This window comes from Danio rerio, chromosome 21, assembly GCF_052040795.2.
Source record: "Danio rerio strain M-AB ecotype USA chromosome 21, GRCz13ab, whole genome shotgun sequence".
In the NCBI taxonomy this organism is placed as follows: domain Eukaryota; kingdom Metazoa; phylum Chordata; class Actinopteri; order Cypriniformes; family Danionidae; genus Danio; species Danio rerio.
The window spans coordinates 287,135-310,000 of record NC_141041.1 but is presented as its reverse complement, the minus strand read 5'-3'; the positions used below and the strand labels follow the sequence as shown (position 1 = coordinate 310,000).

Sequence of the window (22,866 nt, the reverse complement as noted above, 5' to 3'; positions counted from 1 at the left end):
AGCAGAGGTGGGCAGAGTATCCCAAATCTATACTCAAGTAAAAGTACAAGTAACAATCTTAAAAGTTACTCGAGAGTGAGTAAAAAGTATCTTGATGAAAAAATTACTCAAGTGAATAGTTACTAGTTGCTTTTCATTTGATATATAAATATATATATATATATAAATTTTCGTGGCATTTCCTGTATTTTTCTGGAGAAGATCTTACTTGTTTTATATCAGCTTAACTAAAAACCGTTATTGATGTTTTTAAAACCATTTTAAGGTCAAAATTGTTAGCCCCCTTTAGCCATATTTCTTTTGATTGTCTACAGAACAAACCATCATTAATTAGCCTAACTTATTAGCTCCAATTAACCTGGTCAAGCCTTTAAATGTCACTTGAGAAATCGTCACCTTAGAATGATGAGGGTCTGTCTGCGTTCTGAATGATTTTGAGCTTCGCAGTTTTGCATTCTATATAGCAGACAGCATGTGTGTTACGTTTGTTTTTTAAATTAAAAGTCCTCAAATGTAAACAACTCATAAGAAAATAACATCCTATAATGTAAATGAGCTGTCATTCAATAACAATGTCCATAACCCAATTTTGAGGAAAATGTCAGATAGAACCTATTAATTCTGAAGTGACTAAATATCTAGTGTCTTGAAGAATATCTAGGCTAATATGATGTGCTGTCATCAGGGCAAATATACAAGAAATCAGTTATTAGAAATGAGTTATTAAAAACTATAGAAATGTGTTGATAATATATTTCTGTTAAAGCAATCATATGTTAAAAATAATGTTTAAATGTTATATTGTAATGGTTAAATGACTAATATGTCCAGGGCTAATCAGTTATTCTATTAAACAGCGGTTTCTTTAGTTATCCCAGAGTTACTATTAATAAGGTCTAGAAATATGGATAATGTTGACACTCACCACTACGTGTGTTTTTCAGGTCGGAGCTGTGGTTCATGTATATGTTGCCATGTCAGTTCGATGTGTGCATCGCATTTTGAAACTATTCTTGTTGACATCTTGAAGTAAAAACAGACTGAACTTGAGGCCGGGTGAGCTGTTCTGATAAACTGACTGCACAGACAGCGTGAGCGTCCCTCTCGGAACCGCAGCATGGCGGGACCACAGTAAAACTCGCACGTCTGCCTAGACTTCAGCCATTATTCCAACAGGCCTGAAAGCGGGAGATACGTCTCTATAGCAACCTCTCGCGCACAGCCTCTCCAATGCAGCGCATCGCGATATTTGCAAACAAGATATATGGATCATCTTTATTATCACTTGACAGTAACGGAGGAACGCCGCTATATGTAGCGAAGTAAGAGTAATGACTTTTCTCTAATATAGTAATTTACTCGAGTAAAAGTACAAATTTAAATGTACTCAAAAAGTACTTATTACTCACTAATTTTACTCAAGTAAATATAACAGCAGAACACTGACACTGATCAGCTCAGCTCATGTGCTGTATTCAGTGTTAAACACTGATAATGCGAGTCTGACAGGACATTATCAGCACACTACTGACAGCAGCAGCAGAGAGTTCAGCTCAGATCTGCAGAACACAATAAAGAGTCTGAAACTGAACTTCAGAACTGCAAACCAACACATATCAGTGATCCAGCATCTACATTAATCCTGTAATGTGTGTTCATTAGAGTATAGAGCTCAGCGTTGTGCTGGAGTGCAGCGAGTGCTCTATTCTGTGCCGTGTTTACATCTCTGTCCTGTTTCATCTGCTGCAAACAGCCAAACTGCTCATCACTGCACATCTCGTCATGTTAGGACACCAGTTACAGTGTGACCCGCTCACTAGGGCTGCTACAGCGAATCGATTAAATCGATAAAAATCAATTACTTTTAAAAAAAAATCAGAATATGCAAAAATCATACAAATACAAGAAAACATCAACAAATAACAAAAACAAAGCAACAAAACAAAAACAATATAGTCAGGTACTGGTATGTGCATGAGTGTACGTGTGTGTGTGTGTGTGTGTGTGTGTGTGTGTGTGTGTGTGTGTGTGTGTGTGTGTACGTGTGTATGCATGTAAAGGTAACTTGGTGGACAGGTCAGAGTACATACATAAAAAAAAAATCAATAAAAATCGATTACTAAAAGCGTTGGCAAAGAATTTCATTATCGATTAGTTGTCACACAACACAGAGACGTTTGATTAAAAAAAGAACAGTTTAGCTCAGCGCGGAGCAGAGTAAACACGGCCCCTCTCCGTCTCTCGCACACTGATACAGAGTTCAGCGCCTCAAGAAGACGGGGATGATGCGGAATAATCACTACAGAATCCTACTCTTGTTCCGTTTTGAAGTGAGAACCGTAAAGAACCTGGTGCTGGTGTTCATGTCTGGCGCTGAGGGGTTCAGTTGGTTTTGTTTTCGGTATTCCTGACACATTCAGTGATGGACGGCATTAACTAAAAAAACTCTTACTCTTAAAAGATGTAACGACGGGGAGTAACACCAACAACTGAGGCTTGGATCCAATATGCAGGTTTATTCAAAGTCAGGCAAGCAGTGGTCAATACGGGTGCAAACAGGTGTGTGAGGACAATCCAGAATCATAGTAGAACAACAGGCAAGGAGGTCAGAAGGCAGGCGGCAGACTAAGACAAAGAGGCTAACAAGGCTAATGGTCGGTACACAAGCTAACAAGACTGGGAAACGCGTTGTAATGCTACTGTGACAGATAACAAGACTCGGAAAACTGGATGGGTGAATGAGTGCAATCAGTCTCTGACAAGGCTCAGGTGGTGTGAATGTAATCAGTCTAGATGAGTGAGCATGTGTGAGTGTGACCGGAGAGCATGTATGAATATGTAGTCCAGCAGAAGGCGGAAGTGTAGTCCATGGTTATTGTGTGGGAACCAGTGATCTCTGGAGAACGATCGCTGGTTATGATGACAAAAGATCTTAACTGTGTTTCTTACAAAAAGACAAAGCAGGTTATGTTCCACAGCTGTCTCTTTTATGTTTTCGCTCGATGCGAGCACTGCTGCGTTTAGACAGTCGCAATATGCGGTGAGGCAGAGACGGCTCGCGCTGAGGAGAGCTCTCAGTAAAGGACCGTCAGAAAAGTGCTGCTTTTTTATTCGTTTTTTTTTTTCCTGAGAACAAAACCAACTCAACTGACGTGTCATATTATCACAATAATGCAGCGTTTTAACCACCTAATACTTTATTTAGGTTTTAGATATGCAAATACTAGTAAAACAAGACATTTAGAGTCTGTAAAACACACAAGGAAGTCTAACAACCCATTCAAATATAATTTGCTGATGTGTTTTATTCATCAGATACACATTACACATGGTGAAAGTAACTATAAAGTTGAATCTGCTCTTCTCGAAGTTCAATTTTCTCGAAGTTCAAATTTCTCGAAGAAATTATGAGTTCACAGTTAAAAAGTGTTTACAACTGGTTTTTAGACAACAAACTTTCTTTACATATGGGTAAAACAGAGGCTATTTTATTTTCTTCAAGAGTGAAATTAAAAAAAGATGATAATTTTGTAGTTAAGATTAATGATTGGAAAATTAGGTTTTTAGCAAGGCAATCTGATCTTTTGGATGTTCATTCTTTTACAGTTGTTGGCAGGAGCTTTAATTCAACCCCATTTTGATTATGCTACGTTATTTTGGTACAGTAGCTGCTCACAAAATTTGAAGGAGAAATTGCAAAAGGCACAAAATAAATTAGTACGAATAATTTTAAAAATGCATCCTAGAGCACATTTGCACAAAGAGTCCTTTAATAAATTAGGTATGTTAACTGTTAGTAATAGTGTGTTTTTTAAAACTGGGAATGGTACGTAAAATGTTTAATAATGTGGTTCCTAGCTATTTGATGAACTATTTTCAAATGGTGAGGCAACAGCATTCATACAGTACTAGGAGTTGGGATTTTAATATTTGTTTATTTAAATTTAGAAGTTTAGTGGGGAAAAATATGTTTTTATATACAAGTGCAATCATGTGGAACAAACTACCAAAATCAATCAAGGAAATAAAAGATTTAAGGTTGTTCAAAAAAGCTATTAAAAGATGGTTGTTTGATGAGGATAATTAGTTTGCATGGTGGACGAGGATCTTTTAAATTATATGTTACTTGAGTGTGAATAGGTTGGCGGCTGGAGGGACATTGTGCTGGATAGGTTGGCTGTTCGTACCGCTGTGGCGACAGTTTGTTTTATTCTTCATTAGTATTTTGAAGCCATACATTGTTTTTATTTAACAGAGGACCACAATGGAAATAAGCCCAGGGCTTTATTGTGTTTTTATCCTCGACAGTTTTTTTTTAACAAAGTGTATGGAATACTTTTTGTACAGTTTGTCTAAAATCTGTCAAATAAAATTCAATTCAATTCACCAGCCACTTATTTTGGGAGTAACTTATGAATGTACCTGCTGAATCCTGCTTGTTTTGCTTTTTATGAATGAGGCCGCGTCCGCAAGTGAACATGAAGCTGTCCATCTCATGTTACAGATCACGATCACTCACACGCTTATGTGAATTGGAATATCAGGTAGTTGATGACATGATGAGCAAGTGTGTGAATATGTCGAATTAAAACTGAAGAAACTAAATTAAAGGCATACATCTGTCATACATCACTGTTGTGGCTGCGGTGTGTCACATGACAAGCATGATGCGTCGCCACGGAAACATTAAGGGTGAATGTTCTAAAGAAACAGACTCCCGGGCCAGAGAGAATCTGTTAAACTCAGCAGGAAAAGAGTTAATAACAGCAGTAAAGCAGCGGTGGTAGAGTTACTTTGCATTGCAAGACTAAAGACACATTTTTATTCACTCGCCTTTTATGGATCCTTTATTTTTCCATCTGTTGTCATGTAACAACAAGACCTAGGAGACAAATGAGCAGAGTGGAGGTGGATCAGATAAAGTGGTCAGTTTGGCAGATCAGAAGTGAAGCATTCAGAAATAAGTGAGTCTTAACTAAGGATTTTAATTCAGAGATATTATTAGCAGAGTGGAGTGAGCGTGGTGGAGAGTTCCAGAGTTTGGGTGCAGGTACACTACATGATCTGCCCCCTATTGAAGAGAGGCGGTACTGAGGAACAGCGAGAGGGCCAGAGTCAGCAGAACATAATGAACGAGTTGGGGTGTAGGGGACAAGCATGTTGCAGAGATTGGAGGGTGCTAGGCTGTTTAGGGATCTAAATGTAAGGAGAATGAAATGAATGCTTTTCTTGGCTTTTTATCCGATTAATTGAAAAAAATTGATATTATTTGCTCATTAATCACCTCATGTGGAACTCTGAATCTGCATCTCATTTCAGAGTTTGCTGCTGTCCACTGGAGGGCGCATTGTAGTCATGTACACATGCTTTCAAAGCGTTTCTTAATGAAATACGCTGTTTTCCACCATCTGGCAACCCGGGTGCTGAAATATAATTGGCTGAACTGGCATTGGGCGGGTTTCAGAGACCAAAAAAAAGACAGCATTTCCGGCATGTAATGCACATGTCCACAGCAGAATATCTGACTTCAGCATTGAGTTTCAGATGAACAGGACTGTCCACCGAGCATGATTCTGAATATCTGCACTCATATTATAGAGTTTTAATATTGCAGAAGAGTCAAACACTGACATACAGCAGCTGTAAAACTCGAGCAGAATAATCTGCCATCAGGGAAAGAAATGTAATGTCATTTCAAAGTGGAAATCAGAGTATTCTGCTCACCCCATGGTCATTATTCTGCTTGTTTTAGGGAGAAACTCTCCTCATTTTGACTCGTTTTTTTCTGAAAACAGCACTATAGTATTTACCTGTCTAGAAAATGCTTCCAGATTTCAGAGTTTGTCGATATCTGAACTAGAAACCAGACTAAACTCTGAGTATGGGGAGCAGTATTGCAGCGTAAAGGCTTCACTTCATTCACATGTTCACTGAGAGAGAGACAGAGAGAGAGAGGTATTTCACACAGGACACGTGTGTGTGTGTGTATGTGTGTGTATGTGTGTGTATGTGTGTGTGTGTGTGTGTGTGTGTGTGTGCTGTACGCAGCATCTGGTTCACATTAGTCTGCAGTACTGTAAGTGTGTTTAAATACTGAACATTCTGTTCCAGAAAACTGCACACGTACACACTCAAGAGTCAGCATGTGTGTGTGTGTGTGTGTGTGTGTGTGTGTGCGTGTTTCTTTAGTGAACACGAGTGCTGAATTCACTAACAGATGATTTCTTTAAACTGTAAATCAGAAGGACTCATGAATCACTTTCCCACAATGCCTCAAGCTCTGTAAACTCTGCGTGTGTGTGTGTGTGTGTGTGTGTGTCAGTTGCCCCTGCTGTTTGAGTCCGTTAGACAGAAGTGCTGAGTGTGTGTGTTTGAGTGTTATTTTCACCTGTTGTTTGAGTCTGTTAGACACTGTGTGTGTGTGTGTGTGTGTGTGTGTGTGTGTAATAACAGGATCTGGAGTGTCTCACACACTGCCTGAAGCAGCGGCAGCAGTGAATGAGGATCTGTCAGTGATGTGTAGTCTGTTTTAGTAGATGATGATCTCTACATGTCTCCATATTGAGCACGTGCGCATGCGTCTCTGTCAGATTCCAGTGTTCTGTGGTTCAGTAGAGCTTGAGGAGACCAGAGTCAGCGAGACTCGATCCTCCTCTGTGCTCCAGACACAGATCAATGCAGATAAATCCATTAATATGTGAAAAACGTCCCTGTAGATCTGCATTATAGACACATTATACTCATCTGCACAACATGTCTCTCGGCTGGCCTGAAAACACCTCAGGATCTCCCCAGAGGAGCTGGAGGAAGTGTCTGCGGCTCTCTCCTGAGACTGCTATATTATTCCAGCATATGTTTTACACAGTGGATGCCCTTCCAGCTGCAACCCAGTACTGGGAAACACCCATACACACTCAATCACACACACTCATACACTACGGCCAGTGTAGTTGATCAGTTCCCCTATAGCGCATGTGTTTGGTCTGTGGGGGAAACCGGAGCACCCGGAGGAAACCCACACCAACACGGGGAGAACATGCAAACTCCACACAGAAACACCAACTGACCCAGCCGAGACTCAAACCAGAGACCTTCTTCTGAGGCGATTGTGCTACCCACTGCGCCACTGTGCTTGCCCAATTATCTGGGAATAACACACCTTATAATGTCACGACTGACCAATCAGAAGCGAGTATTCTAGACACAGGAAGATGATAGAGGAAAGCTTAAGTCCTGCTATATCCAGTCTGTTTGACTGATGGTGTGTGTGTGTGTGTGTGTGTGTGTGTGTTCTCAGATCTCTCTGGAGACGGAGCGTCTGGGCCCGCGGCGCGTGGAGTCTCTGCGCAGAGAAGATGAAGACTGGCAGAGGAAAGCACACACTGCTGTACTGTCCATACAGGACCTGACCGTCAAATACTTCGAGACCACTGCACGCGCTCAGAAGGGTGAGACACACACACACACTACACAACACACACTATACAACACACACTTACACTTAGAACTACCGGACTGATAAGTGTTAGCAGTCGCAGTAATCACAGCCATGTCTCTGTGTGTGTGTGTCAGTGATGTACGAGCGCATGCGTGCAGACCAGAGGAAGTTCGGGAAGGCAGCGTGGGGAGCGGCGGTGGAGCGGATGGAGAGACTGCAGTACGCCGTCTCTAAAGAGACTCTACAGCTGATGAGGGCCAAAGAGATCTGCCTGGAGCAGCGCAAACACGGCCTGCGTGAAGAGGTACACACACACACACACACACACACACACACACACACACACAAATATATTTTGAATAAAACCATAAATTATATCACGTTATCTCTAATAGTATGTGTATTTCGGGACACAACTCCGATATCGTCAGCTCTGTTATCATTAACTTCATTACTGTCAAATCCGGTACCGCCAATTCCATTATCGTTAGCTCCCATACTGTCAGCTATGATACATCAGCTTACGGTTTGTATACTCTGTAACCATCAAGTTCGATACGTAAACTCTAATATCAATATCAACTCCGTTACAGTCAACTCCGTTACCATAAGCTCCTATATGTTAGCTCCATTACCATCAGCTCTGATACTGTCAGCTCTAATACCTCAGTTGACGGTGCGTCAATTCTGTTACCATCCATTCCAATAAGTCAACTCCACTATACGGTCACCTCCGTTACCATCAACTCTGATACTATCAACTCCGTTACTGTCAGCTGCGAAACCATCATCTCCATTACTGTCAGCTCTCCAATACATCAGCTCCGATACGTCAGTTGACAGTACCTCAACTCTGATATCGTCAACGCTGTTACCGTCAACTCTGATATCGTAAACTCTGTTACGGTCTACTCTGTTATCGTCAGCTCTGTTACCATCAACTCCAGTGCAGTCAACTCCAATACCGTCAGCTTCAATATCATCAACTCTGTTACAGTCTACTCCAAGAGCGTCAACTTCGATACGGTCAGCTCCGTTATCATCAACACCGGTACCGCCAAAGATGTTACGGTCAACTACGATATCGTCAGCTCTGTTATGGTCAACTCCGATATTGTCAGCTCTGTTACCGTTAACTCTGATATTGTCAACAATGTTACGGTCAACTACGATATCGTCAAATCTGTTACTGTCAACTCCGTTATCATCAGCTCTCTAACGGTCAACTCGAATATCGTCAGCTCTGTTACCGTTAACTCTGGTATTGTCAACGATGTTACGGTCAACTCCAATATCGTCAGCTCTCTAACGGTCAACTCAGATATCGTCAGCTCTGTTACCGTTAACTCTGATATTGTCAACGATTTTACAGTCAACTACGATATCGTCAGCTCTGTTAACGTTAACTCTGATATTGTCAACGATCTTATGGTCAACTACGATATCGTCAGCTCTGTTACGTCAACTCTGATATCGTCAACTCTGTTACGGTCTACTCTGATATCGTCAGCTCTGTTACCATCAACTCCAGTGCAGTCAACTCCAATACCGTCAGCTTCAATATCGTCAACTCTGTTACAATCTACTCCAAGAGCGTCAACTTCGATACGGTCAGCTCCGTTATCATCAACACCGGTACCGCTAACTTCGATACCCTCTACTCCATTATTGTCAGCTTCCATACTGTCAGCTATAATACATCAGCTGTCGGTACGTATACTCTATAACCATCAAGTCCAATACGTCAACTCCAATACCGTCAGCTCCTATATTTTAGCTCCATTACCATCAGCTCTCATACTGTCAGCTCTAATACCACAGTTGACGGTACTTCAATTCTGTTACCATCCAATCCGATAGGTCAACTCCAATATACGCTCACCTCCATTACCATCAACTCTGATACTATCAACTCCGTCACTGTCAGCTCCGAAACCATCATCTCCATTACTGTCAGCTCTCCGACATGTCAGCTCTGATACCGTCAATTCTATTACACACAGACCCACACACAGACCCAGATATACTCTTGTGCACTCACATATACACACACACACACACATGCTGAGAGCCTACTGTGATAGCCTTGGGACTCTGGTGGCTATAGACACACACACACTCACTCACACACACACACACACACACACACACACACACACACACACACACTCACACACACACACACACACACACACACACACACACTCACACACACACATACACTGACTGTGTGTGTGCTCCAGATGCAGGGTCTGCAGGGTGGCGAGGATGCAATGGCGCGTCTGGACCAGCTGGAGGCGCTGTACTATGAGCTCCAGCTGCAGCTCTACGAGATCCAGTTCGAGATCCTGAAGAACGAGGAGCTGCTGCTGACAGCACAACTGCAGAGCCTGCGCAGACAGATGAGCGGTGAGCACACACACACACACACAAATATATATATACATACACACACATACAAACAAACATTATAATAATTTAAATTATGTGTGTGTGTGTGTGTGTGTGTGTGTGTGTGTGTGTGTAGAGAGGCAGGAGGAGGTGGTTTACTACGACACCTTCGAGAGTCCGGATGCCATGAAGGCCACAGAGGATCCAGCGCAGCCGCAGACGCCTCGAGACGACATCAACAAACTGCAGCAGCGCACACGCCAGCTGGAGGCGCGCAGGGGACGCATCACTGCCAAGAAAGCCTACCTCAAGAACAAGAAGGTCACACACACACACTCACTCACTCGCACGCACGCACGCACGCACGCACACACGCACACATACACACACACACACACACGCACACACACACACACGCGCGCGCATACTGACGGTGGCGTGTCTCTCTGCAGGAGATCTGCATCATCAACCACACACAGAAGCTGCAGCAGCGTCAGGCCGGAGCACACGGCGTTTCCCAGCAGCCTCTGCTTCAGGTGCGACTCTACAGACACACACAAACACACTCCAGAGGATAAGACCAGTTCGACGCTGACCTGTGTGTGTGTGTGTGTGTCTGTATATTCGTGTTTGTGTGCAGGATGAAGAGGACGAGGAGGAGCAGCGTCTGTCCAGAGTTAGTCAGGAGAGGCAGAGAACACTGGACCGGCTGCGCAGCTTCAAACAGGTCACACACACACACACACACACACACACAAACATTAACATACACATGCACACACTTACTCACACTAACTCATGCAAACACACACACACACACACACTCGATAACACTTGCACACAGACATTAACATACACACGCACACACACTCACTCACACATGCACACACACGCAATAACACAGACATTAATACACGCACACAATAACACATGCAAACAGAGATTACATACACACGCACACACACTCACTCACACATATGCGCACACACACACACACACACACGATAACACATGCACACAGACATTAACATAAACACACACACAAATTCACTCACATCAACACATGCGCAGACACTAACACACACACACACACACACAATAAAACATGCACTCAGACATTAACACGTACACACACGTACACACACGCACGCACACACAGACACAAACACGCACAATACCTCATGCACACACACACACACACACACACACAACACCTCATGCGCACTCATATACACACACACACACACACACAATACCTCATGCGCACACACACACACACACTCAGCCATTAGGAGAAAGGTATTGTTGAGCTGTACAGACCCTGCTGCAGCTGCTCTTCACAGTCTTCAGCTCATCTCTGATCTGATCTGTGACCAGTTAAATGCCAATTAACCTGCTGATGTAAACATTTAGCACTAACGCTGAGCTCTGATTGGCTGTGCAGCGTTATCCAGGTCAGGTGACTCTGAAGTCGACACGTCTGCGTCTGGCGTTCTCCAGGAAGAAGGCGCTGCGGGCGGAGCAGATGCAGACTCAGACGCAGCCACAGACGCAGGCTGCTAGTGTGCAGACGGATGACGCTCCGGCTCCTCTTGAACCCCCGTCTGCTGTGCCTGAGCTGTGCAGACCCGACAGCTTCCTGTCCCTCCCCCCGATGGGTGGAGCTGTCGCAGAGGCCCCTCCCTCAGCAGAACTCACATCACTTCCTCCAGCCCGAGAGCTGCTGCTGCTGGACTCCTCCACGTCCCCCATGTCTCCGCCCCCGCCGCCGCCTCCTCCGCCCCCGCCGCCGCCCCCTATGCTGGAGGACTTTCCCCCTAGGAGCCCGCCGGAGCCCCAGAGTCCCCTCGGGCCCTTCAGCGCACGCTTCTTCGACAGCAGCCAACTGCTGAACGCACGCAAGAAACTGAGGAAGACGGCATCACTGGAGTCCAGCCAGTGGAGGAGAGGTGAGAACACACACACACACACACACACACACACACACACACACACACACTAGATGTACACTGCAGTCATGGTTCAGTCCAACAGGTATAAAAACAAATGTCCAGTGCTCATTTGAACAGGCAGAAGGGTTCTGTCACAGTCAACTACACAACTGAACATCCACAACAATCTCTAACAATATCAATAAGAATCTGGTATACGAGGTAAAACACACAATTTTAGATACAGAAATATACGTTATAACTTATAAGCTACAACAGTGACCTCCGACCCCTCAGAGTCCTCATTCATCTATTAGCCAGATCAGCACATGAGCTCAGGACTCAATCTTCCCAAGCACCACAACACAGAGTCACATCCACAAACGCCAGTCTAAACTACACCATGCCGAGAGGAAGCCCTATGTTAACAGTGTCCAGAAGCACTGTCCACTTCTCCGGGCTCGGAGGCGTCTGGGATGGAGCATCGCACAGTGGAGACGTGTACTAGGGTTGGGCAATGTCGACTAATTTGGCAACGTATGATGTCTAATGTGAAACATTACGATGGACGACGGCATCGTCGTCATAGGCGGAGGTGAATTATTTATTTATGAATAATTAATTAATTCATAACGAATTAATTATTTGTAGCATACCGTTTCAACTACCTGGCCTGCATGCTCTTTGTTTTACCCATAAACACATCATAAACAAATAAAGATAAGTTGCGCACAAATCACCACCTGTCGATCACTCTTGCTGCAGGAGGTTGGTCGGTAAAAAAGATGCACAACCAACAGTGTCTGAGGTTTCACTAAAATTACTAAGTGTGAAAGTGAAAGACTGAAGCAGTGTACTGACGCTGCGACACGCTACCTTCACAAGAGCGAAGAGTTGTTAGATAGAGACGAGATTAACTAAATATCACTATATCTCGTCTCACTATATCTCTGTTACATCAGCTACATTAACGTCAACTCCGATACCATCAAATCTGATAACGTCAACTCCGAGGAAGCCCTATGTTAACAGTGTCCAGAAGCGCTGTCCACTTCTCTGGACTGTGGGGGCATCTGGGATGGAGGATCAGACAGTGGAGACGTGTTCTGTGCTCGGATGAAGCAGTGTTTCAGGTGTTTCTAGGAGAAATGGACGCCGTGTGCTCCAGACCAAAGAAGAAGAGGATCATCCAGACTGACACCAGCAACAAGTCCAGAAGCCCGGCTCTGTCATGGTCTGGGGTTTTGTCTGTGCCCTTGGCAAAGATAACTACAGAGAGATTCTGGAGCTCAATATGCTGCCTTCTTCTCCAGGGACACCCATACATATGTCAAGAGGACAATGCAGAACCACATTCAGCTCACATTACAGAGTCCTGCTGTGGAGGAAGAGGAGACAGACGCTGGACTGGCCTGCCCGCAGTCCCGACCTGTCTCCAATAGAGAATGTGTGGCGCATTATGAAGTACTGTTGTCCACCTTAAGACTTGTTTGCAGGAAGAATGGGACAGAATGACCCCTGAAACACTTCATCACTTGGTGTCTTCAGTCCCTGCACGTCTTTAAGTGTTCTGAAGAGGAACGGCAGCATTACAGAGGGGTGAACGCTTTACTGGTACAGCTGTTCCTGAAATGTGTTGCAAGAACCAAAGTTTTAGTGAGTTTATTTAGAAATAACAGTGTTTGGATGAAGGCATTTACTGACGGTGATCAGTTCTCAGACGGGTCTGTGTTATTAAGCAGAGGTTATCTGGGAATAACGGACCTTGGAATGTCACGACTGACCAATCAGAATCCAGCATTCCACACAGCCACATAATAATCTGTTATAGTGACCGCCTACATGTGCTTTAAAATTAAGCAGCGATCAAGCTGATGATGAGGATGTTTATTTGTGTGTGTGTGTGTGTGTGTGTGTGTGTGTGTGTGTGTGCGCACAGCGAGCTCCCCCATGGACGAGGTTCTGGCCAGTCTGAAGCGGGGCAGTTTCCACCTGCGTAAGGCTGAGCTGCGGGTTTTGGCTCCAGATCCAGACGAGGACGACGGCAACAACATTCTGGCTCAGATCCGCAAGGGAGTGAAGCTGCGGAAGGTGCGGCGGCAGGAGCGCAGCGCTAGAGCCATCATGGCGGATTCAGCAGATCCACTGACGCGCAGCATCCACGAGGCCCTGCGGCGCATTAAAGAGGCGTCGCCCGAGTCTGAGTCTGAGGATGACACGCCCACTGCCACCGACTGGGAGAGCTGAGACACACACACACACACACACACACACACACACACACACACACACACACACACACACTCTCTCTCCTGCATCTGTGTGTGTTTTACAGTCCATACACACACCTGCATCTTTGTGTGAGTGTTTATTAGGGTCCATACACACACTCTACTGCATCTGTGTATGTGTGTTACCTTACAGTTCACACACACACCTGCATCGGTGTGTGTGTGTGTGTGTGTGTGTGTGTGTGTGTGTGTGTATTTTAGGGTCCATATACACAATCAAGTGTGTGTTTATCGTACTGTACTGTATCTTACTGTATACCTTACACACACACACACACACACACACACACACACACCTGCATCTGTGTGTATCTCACAGTATATATACACAATCTACTGCATGTGTGGGTGTATGTGTGTGTATCTCGTGGTTCACACATGTGCACACACACACATAAACCTGCATCTGTCTGAGTGTATTTTAGGGTCCATACACACACTTTACTGCATCTGTGTGTGCCTCATGGTTCACACACACTCACTTGTGCATCTGTCTGTGTGCGTCTGTGAGTGTGTGTGGACTGTAATACACACACATACACATTCATGCATGTGTGTATGTGTGTGTGTATATATATCTTACAATCCACACACACACACACACACACACACAGACACAGACAGAGTGAGTTGTGAGCAGTGTCTCGTCTTCATTAGTCTGGTGTTCTTCTCTCTGTCTCAGTGTTTGAGGGACGCAGAGCTTTCAGTCGAGTCTCAGACGCTTCACAGAACAGTGGAATAATCGACAATATTCTCGAGTCTCTTTATATTTACAATTAAAATAAGCTGAAAACAGTGTAATAGTGTGTAAGGAATAAAACACACATCCTCCACATCTCCTCCTCCTCCTGTTGTGTTCTGCTGTGATGTCCGACTGTTGTAGCTGTGTAATAATCATTCAGCGGAGTGATATGGAGCTGTAATGCACTCTAAACCTGCCGGAACTACTTTAGCTGTGCCTTTATCTGACAATAAACACCTGAGAGTGGCCATATTTCTGATTATTATCAATTTCTTTGATAATAAAACAATTCTGATTAAATTATTTGTGTTTTCTATTCACATCAGTACTGTAGTTAGATTTTTTATTCAATGTTCTAATTAAATAAACACTTGTATTTATCAGATATGCCTTAAATAGTTTGAAAATGAAATTAAGTGCACAATAAAGGCACTACAGAAGGTTTAATCTAAATTAAATGCAGTTCTTTAGCGCTTCCTCTTCATCTGTGAATCCTGAAAAACTAAATAAATCAGTTTCCACTAAAATGTGAAGCAGCGCGACTGTTTTCAACACTGATCATAATAATCAGACATGTTTGATGATCATCAAGTGCTCATATACGGCTTTCTGACTTACATTTTAAATGTAAACAGTATCTTATAAGAAAACAGCTATTATAACGCTCTGCTGAACGCTTGATTCTGATTGGCTGATGGTCACTCTCAGGTGTTTGGTTATTGTCAGATAAATGCACAGCTAAAGTAGTTCCGGCAGGTTTAGAACGCATTACAGCTCCATATCACTCCACTGAATGATTCGAGTTGTTGCACAGCTACAGCAGTCAGAGGTAATCAATATTTCACACGTGACACTGAAGTAATGATGCTGAAGTTTACATTAATGCTTACCATGTATTCACTGACAATAGTGCAGGTTATTCAGAATAATATTTCAGCATTTTTACTGTATTTATGTTAAACAGATGCAGTCTTGTAGTCTTCAGTCAACAGAACTACACTGAATCAAGAAGCAGTTTCTAGACAAGTAAAAAGCATCGGGCTCTACCACACACCCGGCGCGATAATGCGCAAGACGTGTTTGGTGTGGTTTTTTGCTATTTTCAGATCAGCGCGACTGTAATTCTCCCGTTTTGCTCCTCGTTGTTTAAATAGTGACACCATTCAATGTGTTTTGGTCATTGTCAATGCACTGTCACTTTAATTCAATTGAAGCAGCAAAAATTAAATTTAATTGAGCAGCAAAAATAGACCCAACGCTGAAACCATCGCTGCACTGCTGCTTCACCAAAGCTCACGCCTCGCTCTGACGCGCTGCTGCTGCGTGCGGTATGAAAGCTCTAATCTGTTAACATGGATGCCGAAAACACACACGCTGCTTACGCTTGCGGTGTGAAACAGGCCTTAAACACTCACACACTGCTGAACACACACAGGATGATCAGCAACACACACTCAGCAACACAAAATGATCCAGAAATGATTTTCTCCATCAATATAAACACACTGCCTCCAGGCCTTCTTCACCTCGGGGGGCTTCTTCAGCTTATTGATGAGCATCTGCATCTGTATAATGTGATTATTATGATCAGTATTATTGATTATCTGCAGATTTATAATAAACACAAGTGTAGATGTGTCCAGCTGTGGGGTTTTGGAGACGTCTGCATCAGCATATGTAGATAAGAACAGGACGTGTGTTTGGATATCACTCAGTTTTCTGAGCACACTTCATTATTATTGCTCATTTATTCCTCTGCTGGAGATTAGAACTGAATTTAGAAACAGTTTTGATGCAAATCTTTGTGTTTAACAAAGGAGATTAAATATGTGGGCTGATGGATGTGTTCAGTGGAGAGAGTTTCCACCGTTTCCGCACTCCACCAAAGTAAAGGAGTAAAGTAAAGAGTAAAGTAAAGGAGTAAAGTAAAAGAGTAAAGTAAAGGAGTAAAGTAAAGGAGTAAAGTACAGAGGCTGAATGGAGGAGGCTGGTTCTTTATCGTCGCGCTGCAGGTGCTCTGTTTATCTGTGTTCTCGCTGGTGAAGCGTTCAGTTTACCTGACTCTTAAAGGGAATGAGAGACGAGACTCTGATTGGTTTAACGCAGGTTCTGCTCAAAACACACTCAGAACTCATGAAGAGGATCAGCACAGCCCTGTTAGAGCATGCTCTGGGGTGCAGAGGCTCTTTATCCATCCTTAAAATAGCAGAAGTGGATTCAGACACACTATTAATGCTTTTGCACCCTGCACTTTAGACTTTGCGTCTAGATCGTAAAATAGAGCCCTTAGTCTTGCTTTCAGAAATAAGGCAAAATTAAGCGACTTTCAGCAACGAGCAAAATAATCAGATGAAGTGATATAATTAATTTCAAACCAAAAACAAGATTATTTAGCTAACCTCAGTGGCAGATCATTATCAGTTTTATAGTGCACCTGTTATGCAGAAATGACTTGTATGCAGGGTTTAACCCCAGCGGTGTGTGAAGATCTCCAGCAGCCTCTGATGCTCAACATGAGTGAACTGTGTTTATTATAATCAGACTTGATGAATGACACACTGTGATTGACATTCTCCCTGAGTACGTGTCATCAGAGGGGAAAGCTCCGCCCACTAGTGGCCATCTCTCCATCTCATTAGCACAATCAGCAGGCCTGAGTGAGAAGCAGCCGTCTGTCCATCAGCTATTAGAGTGTTTGAGCTGCTGAAGATCATGTCAGCATAGACTAAGAGGATTATAGATGTGGAGTTATAGATGAACAGCGACATAGACTGACAGACATCTGTAGCTCCACCCTCTTTCTAAAAGAGCACAATCTCATTTGCATTTAAAGCGACAGTCACAAAAACAACACAATGAGGATCAAAGCCTGAAAGGGTCAGTTTCAGAGAGCTGGAGAACATTATCTGTGTGCTGTTCTCAGCTCAAACACACACACACACACACACACACACACACACGAGAGACCGCAGAGACACATTCACAGCAGAATAGGTCTTCTTTTAAGGTAAAAGCACGTCAGTTTGACTCATTATTTCTGTAAACAGGACTATATTTTGTGCTTGTCCAGTAAATGCTTCTTGATTTCAGTATTTAGAGGTGAAAGAAGTCTAAGAGCAGCATTATATACAGTGTGTTATTGTCCATTATTCCACTCTGTTATTGACGTCCTCCTGCTCATCTCCTGTAGACCTGACCTGACCTCCTGCTGTCTGATTGGCTCCTGTTATTAACCCACTCTTGAGTTGCTGGTCTTCTGTTACTCAGCGGCTGTTTAATGAAGGCTGGCGGTGTCCCATGATGCCGCTGTGCGTTACTGTGGCCACATCACCTGTACTGTATTTAGCTTTTGATATATCTCTCTATATTATTTGTTTGTTTGTTTGTTTGTTTGTTTGTCTGTTCTCTTCATATGAGTTGTTGTGTATGTTCTATGCATTCTTCAATGGAGCGTGCTCTCCTGAACACTACAGTGGTGACGCTAGCAGATGAACGCTGGCCAACAACGTGTGCAATACCATACTAGCAAACCCATCGCATGTCTGCCTGAAGGACACATGTATTTATTATTATTACTGAGTTCTACAACTAAATATTTAAATATGTAAAGCAATATCACTCAAATGTACAATGATTTGGTGTTTTTTTGAGACTCAAATCTTCTTGCTTTTACTCTGCTTTTCCAGACATTACTCCTCTAATAGTTATTTTCGATTTGCATTTTGCCTCTTACGTAAATAAAGTTTCAGAGAAAAACCTTTGCTTGTGTGGATGATCTGTTGAAGAGAACAGTCAGATTTATTATTATTATTAATTATATTTAGTGCAAAATAAAGCTCTGTACATAAATAATCTTATGTGCAGTGTAACATTATGTATAAAGCTATTTTTTATTTATATTTAAAAATCACGTCATTGGAAATCGGGTCCGATCACGCAGTTTCAAACTCGGAATTGGACATTACCTCCCGATCAGAACTCAAGTATTTAAATATATACAGCTGAAGTCAGAATTATTAGACCGCTTGTTTATTTTGTTCCTCAATTTCTCTTTAACGGAGAGCAGATTTCTCCAACACATCTCTGATCATAACAGTGTTAATAACTCATCTCTAATAACTGATTTATTTTCTCTTCATCATGATGACAGTAAATAATATTAGACTAGATATTCTTCAAGACACTTCTATACAGCTTAAAGTGACATGTAAAGGCTTCACTAGGGTAATTAGGGGAACTAGGCAGGTTAGGGTAATTAGGCAAGTTATTATATAATGATGGTTTGTTCTGGAGACTATCAGAAACAAATATAGCTTAAAGAGGTTAATAATATTGAGCTTAAAATGCTGTTTAAACAATTAAAAACTGCTTTTATTCTAGCCCAAATAAAACTAATCAGACTTTCTCCAGAAGAACAAACATTATCAGACACACTGTGAACATTTCCTCAATCTGTTCAACATCATCTGGGGAATATTTAAATAAGATATTCCCTTTAAATATTTAAAATTCAAAGGGGGCAAATAATTCTGACCTCAACTGTACATATGTGTGTGTGTGTGTGTGTGTGTATATATATATATAGATAGATAGATAGATAGATAGATAGATAGATAGATAGATAGATAGATAGATAGATAGATAGATAGATTGATACTCCTTATTTTTTACATCTATAGTTCTACAGTGGCACAGAGTTAGAGCTCTTTCTTGATTTCCCACAGAAATAGCAACGCGTGCAGCATGACATTGCTGTGTTGCAGAAACGCTTTGGGTTAAATGCCAGCACACAAGCAGCTTGAAGCGGAAAGCAGGAGTATGTCTGCGGTCTGGAGGTATTATTAAGTTGATGATGATAACATTGCCATGGCAAACTGTGAGATATGTAAACTTGGGATCAGGGAAATGCAGATTGAGTGATTTGGAGACACGAAGCAATTCCAGCCATGAGGCCGAACAGTCCTAAAATGCAGTTTTATTCATTTTTACTTATGTTGTTTTTTTTTATTTTTATTTTTTAATGTTTTTTCTTAATGCAATATCTACATTTTAAATTATTTGTATTCTTAAAATGAATTTACAACAACAAAATTAATAACTAGAAAATAATACAGTTTTTAGAGCTAAATCTTTACCTAATTTGCCTGCTGGACTGCTCTATAATTGGGGTGTAAGACAAGTGTGCATAGATGCTAAAATTAGGTTAAAATTGTATTTGTTAGACCCTTACCATACAAAATATGATCATGAAAATGACGTTACGTGTGTGATTTATACTTCTAGGTATTTATTGGAGGCCCCCAGGTTTTTTGGGGCCCCATGTGGCTGCTTTCTTCTCATTGATTAAATCCACCCATGCTTGGGATTGCGAGAGGCGGAAAGCAAAAGGGCAACATTTAACAAATTAAAATTCCAGGAGTTTTCCGGGAGGCAGAACAAAACATTAGATGGGTCTGAAATGCGGGAGACTCCTGGGAAAAACGGGAGTGTTGGCAGGTTTGGCTGTATCTGAGCTGATCTGGGTCAGTTTTCTGGTGTTCAGTTGTGGGAAACAGAAGCCACTTCTAATATATACATTTCAGCAGTTGGTTAGGACAAAAACTCCTTTTTTAATTCAGAGAATATTCCTTCTATTGCGTGTCATTGCTTTTAGTTAGAACACGACTTAAATCAGCCTTTAGGCTGGACTGTCAGACTTACTCCTGTTGGTCGGCAATCTGGCAACCTGCGCTTGCATGTGTTTTGATCCAGGAGTGCAATGCCAAGTTCAACCACTGGATGTCAAACTTACATCCTGCATCTTTAATTATATCTAAATATAAAAAAATATATATATTATACTACTAATTATCTATCAATTTAAATTCTTGCAAGTTTTTTGAAGAATTATGGTAATTAAAGTTGAGTGTGTACAACAAATATTTAACAAATATATATAATAACACAAATATTACATAAATATGTCTTTTTATTTTGAATTTGATTAATTGCAGTTTATCTTTGCTCAGTTCTAAATATAGAATGTATAATTATAGATTAGTATTGATTGAGTTAAAACAAACAAATATGCAAATGCAGTCAGACATGTTCCCCTTTGTATTGATTGCCAATATGTCATTGTTTTAATCCTCAACTCAATTGATTATCGTTTATTTTCAGAATATAAGTGCTGTGAAGTGACCATTTCTGTGCTGTAAAGTGACCTGTGTTTCTGCAGCGGCTCTTTCTGAGCACCAGGCGGCAGCAGCGGATCATCATGGCAGCTGAGGGGGCGCGGCTACAGGTGTCAGTGGGCGTGTTGAATATTCATGAGCAGGCACGCGAGCTGTAGCTAATCATAAGAAAAAGAAAAGCACAAATAAACACAACAGCAGTGCGCTGTACAACAAGACAGACAGCAAACGAACACAGAAACATAATAAACAGAAAACACTGCATTTAAAATCTCATAATTAAAGAGAGCAAGTGTTATTGATGAGTTAAAAGCAGGAGTAAGAGCTGTTTATTCAGTGTTGTGTGAATATTATTTCAAAATATGGTATTGAAACAAACTCACATTACTTGGTAAAACAGGTTAATCGCATTGATTGTGATTATGCACATTCAAAATAAGCTTGCTTTTACATAAGATATGAGAATTATAAATATTATTATGTATATGTAACTCACACACACTCACACACACACTTTTTTGCATAGATATTCAAATTTATACATAATAAGTGGCATCTAAACAAATGTGTGCATTTACATATACATAATACTTATTTATAATACACACTCACACATATTACAGTCTGTCAAAAAGTTTATTTTAAAATAAATGCATTATGTATAAATAAATACAAACACGCATACAGGTATTTGGCAATATGTGTTTATTTATGTAAATATGTATATGAGACAATTTGCTAAATATTTTGTATAATTATAGTCATTTTAATTATGAGTGTGTGTTGTATATACTTTATATATTGTTTATTTATTTACAGTCAAAAGCAGAAGTTTACACTGTATGTAAAGGCACATAAGCATTTAAAAGAGTCAGATGTTAATGTGAGTAAACTTTTCCTCTTTTAGGTAAGTGAGGATGATCACATGTGTTTCTGTTCTGCTCAGCAGAATAATTAGAGCGATATTGTTTGAGAAATTGTTCTAACTCTTCTTGAAAGTCAAGTTTACACACAATAAGATTATTCTGCCTGTGATGAAGCTCAGATGATGATGTCAGGGTTTAGGAGGTTTCTGATTGGCTAATTGACAACATTTGAGTTAATGTGAGGCACAACTGTAGAATAGTGTTGAAGGAGAAGCTCAAACACACTGCTTCCTTCTGTGACAACATGAGAAAATCAACAAGCCAGAATCAACAACAAAGCCAGATTACCTTTAGCTGAATGACACTGGGAACAGACTGATGTGTGGAGACATGTCCTGTGCTCTGATGGAGCTAAGATTGAACTGTTTGGCCCTAATGAGCAGAGTTACATGTGGAGGACAAAGAGGAAAGCGCACAAGCCTAGAAACACCATCCCAACTGTGCAGTATGGGGAAAGAACATTACGGAGAAATACTGGAGAAATACTGAAGCAACATCTCAACACATCAGCCAGGACATTACAACTCAGCCACAAATGGCTCTTTAAGACAGACCATGACCCTGAACACACTGCCAAATGAGTTCAAATATGCTTTAAGGACAACAGAGTAAATGTTTTGGCCATCACAAAGCCCTGATCTCAATCCTACAGAGAATGTGTGGGCGGAGTTGAAAAAGCTTGTGTGAGCAAGACAGCCTACAAATCTGACTCAGTTACAGCAATTCTGCAGGAGGAATGGGCCAAAACTCCTGCAAACTATTGTGAGAAGCTTGAGGAAGGAGACCCAAAACATCTGACCAAAGTTACACAGTTTAAAAGCAAAGCTAAAAATACCAAGGAAATGTGTGTACACTTCTGACTGTCCAGAAATTAATAACAAATCCTCTCATTATTCTGGCATTGAGCAAATGTCAATCATTTAGGAAATCCTGACAGACCTAGAATAGTGAACGTTTAGTTTGATTTAAAATCA

General features: G+C 41.7%; 1 protein-coding gene across 10 annotated transcripts in view; it reads left to right on the top strand.

Moving 5' to 3' along the window:
• The window catches only part of jmy (junction mediating and regulatory protein, p53 cofactor), a 29,035-nt gene extending 10,482 nt beyond the window's left edge, over window positions 1–18,553 (top strand). Inside the window, exons 3-13 of one of the 10 annotated variants that reach the window (XM_087299471.1) lie at window positions 7,298–7,448; window positions 7,573–7,742; window positions 9,682–9,847; window positions 9,966–10,150; window positions 10,282–10,365; window positions 10,470–10,556; window positions 11,274–11,778; window positions 13,700–14,503; window positions 14,563–14,957; window positions 15,550–16,700; window positions 16,751–18,553. In XM_087299471.1, coding sequence (XP_087155597.1) covers window positions 7,298–7,448; window positions 7,573–7,742; window positions 9,682–9,847; window positions 9,966–10,150; window positions 10,282–10,365; window positions 10,470–10,556; window positions 11,274–11,778; window positions 13,700–14,007 — 1,656 coding nt within the window. In that variant the 3' untranslated portion in view covers window positions 14,008–14,503; window positions 14,563–14,957; window positions 15,550–16,700; window positions 16,751–18,553. 10 annotated transcript variants of the gene reach the window in all.
• The last annotated feature ends 4,313 nt before the right edge of the window (window positions 18,554–22,866 follow it).